At 44.1% G+C, this 2,246-nt stretch overlaps 1 protein-coding gene across 3 annotated transcripts; it reads left to right on the top strand.

The window, feature by feature from the left end:
* The first annotated feature begins 215 nt into the window (after positions 1-215).
* LOC310808570 (phospholipase A and acyltransferase 4-like) lies at positions 216-2,229 on the top strand. Of its 3 annotated transcripts, none has more exons than XM_083675543.1 (4): positions 216-373; positions 672-774; positions 1,399-1,667; positions 2,031-2,229. In XM_083675543.1, the coding sequence occupies exons 1-4, from the start codon at positions 365-367 to the stop codon at positions 2,097-2,099; spliced, it is 450 nt and encodes a 149-aa protein (XP_083531669.1). In that variant the 5' UTR covers positions 216-364; the 3' UTR covers positions 2,100-2,229. The 3 variants fall into 3 exon arrangements, with proteins under 3 accessions (XP_083531669.1, XP_083531668.1, XP_083531670.1); XM_083675542.1 differs by having other exon boundaries at positions 1,898-2,229; XM_083675544.1 differs by having other exon boundaries at positions 1,399-1,642; positions 2,031-2,202.
* Positions 2,230-2,246: the final 17 nt, after the last annotated feature.

The following is a 2,246-nucleotide window of genomic DNA, read 5'->3' as shown; positions in this document are numbered from 1 at the left end:
CCACCATCCTGAAAGACATTAATCAACCGTGTCAAAAGAGGTGGGGGGGGGTCACAGTGGGCTGTGTGTGTGTTTGTCTGTGTGTGTGTGTGTGTTTGTCTGTGTGTGTGTGTGTGTGTGTGTACAATGAAAGTAAAAGTAAAAGTCTGGCTTGTGAGAACTTGTAAGAGGAAGGAGGTGTGTTTACATTTATTTTAGTTTCAGTTTCAAGCTCAGTGAGCCTGGCTGTGCATTCCTCTCTATTTTAGTCAGAGAAGTTCAGAGAACCGACAGAACGTCCAGAGTAATTTGCTGTAAACTACAAGTCACTTTCAGACTATTTAATGACTTTCACCAAAGAAGCGTCATTCTGGGATAATAAATCATGAGCAACGTAAGTGCAGGACGCATGTAGAGTAATGTACTAGTTTACAGGGCTAGTGCAGAGACACAGGTAGTTTACAGGGCTAGTACACAGGGAAGCAGGTATAGTATAGTACTAGTTTACAGGGCTACAGCAGAGGCACAGGTATAGTATAGTACTAGTTTACAGGGCTAGAGCCCCCTTAGCTTCTTAGAGGATGATTCTAAATGTTGGTAACACTTTGCAATGTCCGTATTACACTGTGAGAAGTTATGTTATAACTGTGTAAGTAGTACTGTAACTACACATTGTTACGCTGTTTCCACAGAGAGAAGTACAGCCAGGGGACCTGATAGAAATACCACGTGGGATGTACAGTCACTGGGCTGTGTACATCGGTGACGGTCTCATCGTCCACGTAGCGCCACCTTGTGAGTATAGTAATAACGATAATGTTGACATTGATAATGAGCTCTGACTATTGCCATGACACCGGTGGAGTCTGCAAAGTCTATAATGTAAAGTCTATCATGTAACTTCATGTAATTCATCTAAATGACAAATCACATATTTGGTAACTTACCCTGAAGAGGGTCTATGGACAAGGACGTACTTCAATCCACACTTTGGTTCTGTTTATTTGGGCACTGTCACTGTAACCGGTAGCTGATAGCATTGACCAAAAACCAATGGAAGTCAATGGACCCTAAATTAGCATGTTTAAAACGTCATGCCCAAATCATCCCAAATTCTCAGAATTTGTTTTAATTGGCTTTGAGATGATGACATTTCAACAGTCAATCAATCAATCAACCAGACATTATTTGTATAGCACATTTCATACACAAATACAATGCAATGCATGTATGTTTGTTCTTCTAAAATGTATGTGCATGTATGTATGTTTTCTCTAGTGTAAACTGCTCATTTTATATATTGTGTATAAAACACCAAGACAAAATTCCTAGAAACCATTTTGTTGCATGACAAGTTTTCCGAATTTTATTTTGATTCTCTTTCCCATGTTATTTTGATTCTCTTTCCCCTCCATCCAGGCGAGGAGCCCGGAGCTCAAGTTAACAGCCTAGCGTCAGTGGCTTGTTCTAATGCATTGGTGAAGCAGGATAGGCTGAAGGAGGTTGTGGGCGGGGACAGCTGGAGAGTCAACAACCTGCTGGATGGAGAGTACCAGCCCAGGCATATTGAGGACATCGTGAGGGAGGCCCTGGCCTTGGTGGGTGAGAGGAGGAGCTACAGCCTTGTCAACAGGAACTGTGAGCACTTTGCCACTGGGCTGAGGTACGGCAAGCAAGAGTCTCGACAGGTAAGGGCACCCTCAGGCAACGTGACATGTTACTGATAGACCTAGCATAATCTAGGTCTAGGAAACCAGTCCCTTTGACAGCCCTGCTTCTCAAGCATTGGATGAATCTTTGCTGATGTCATTACTCCTATTCTGTCTGTCCTCTGTGTGTGTGTGTGTGTGTGTGTGTGTGTGTGTGTGTGTGTGTGTGTGTGTGTGTGTGTGTGTGTGTGTGTGTGTGTGTTTTCCAGGTTCAGAATGCACAGGCGGTAGCTACTGCTGTAACATCTCTAGTGATGGGCAGTCAGCCCGCGTCCGTACTTGACTATATGGAGGCCTTTGGAGGAATGTCTGTGGTTGATGCTGCTCTCAATATGGCTGTAGGAGAGAGGAGCACTGAGGCTGGGAGAACCCTGGGTGAGAGTCTGGGTTTCCTGTTGGGGAGCTACATGAACCGCCAGTCACCATCAAGCGAGGATTAACCCCTCAACCACTGCAATGTACCCTGTCACCTGTACCTTCCTGGCGTCTATACTAGTTTGGAATGATGTTCCTCCAAAGCTTAATTAAAGTTACCAAGAAAAATAAACTGACTCCTGA

This window comes from Argentina silus (genome assembly GCF_951799395.1).
Source record: "Argentina silus genome assembly, chromosome: 8".
Lineage (NCBI taxonomy): Eukaryota > Metazoa > Chordata > Actinopteri > Argentiniformes > Argentinidae > Argentina > Argentina silus.
Note: the sequence above shows the minus strand (reverse complement) of the source record. Positions and strands in the feature narration are given on the sequence as shown.

Excerpts from the sequence above, each read along its gene's own strand:
- LOC310808570 (XM_083675542.1), top strand. Across the intron at positions 775-1,398 it reads CGTCCACGTAGCGCCACCTT|GCGAGGAGCCCGGAGCTCAA; the intron begins GTGAGTATAGTA and ends CCCTCCATCCAG. Across the intron at positions 1,668-1,897 it reads GCAAGCAAGAGTCTCGACAG|GTTCAGAATGCACAGGCGGT; the intron begins GTAAGGGCACCC and ends TGTGTTTTCCAG.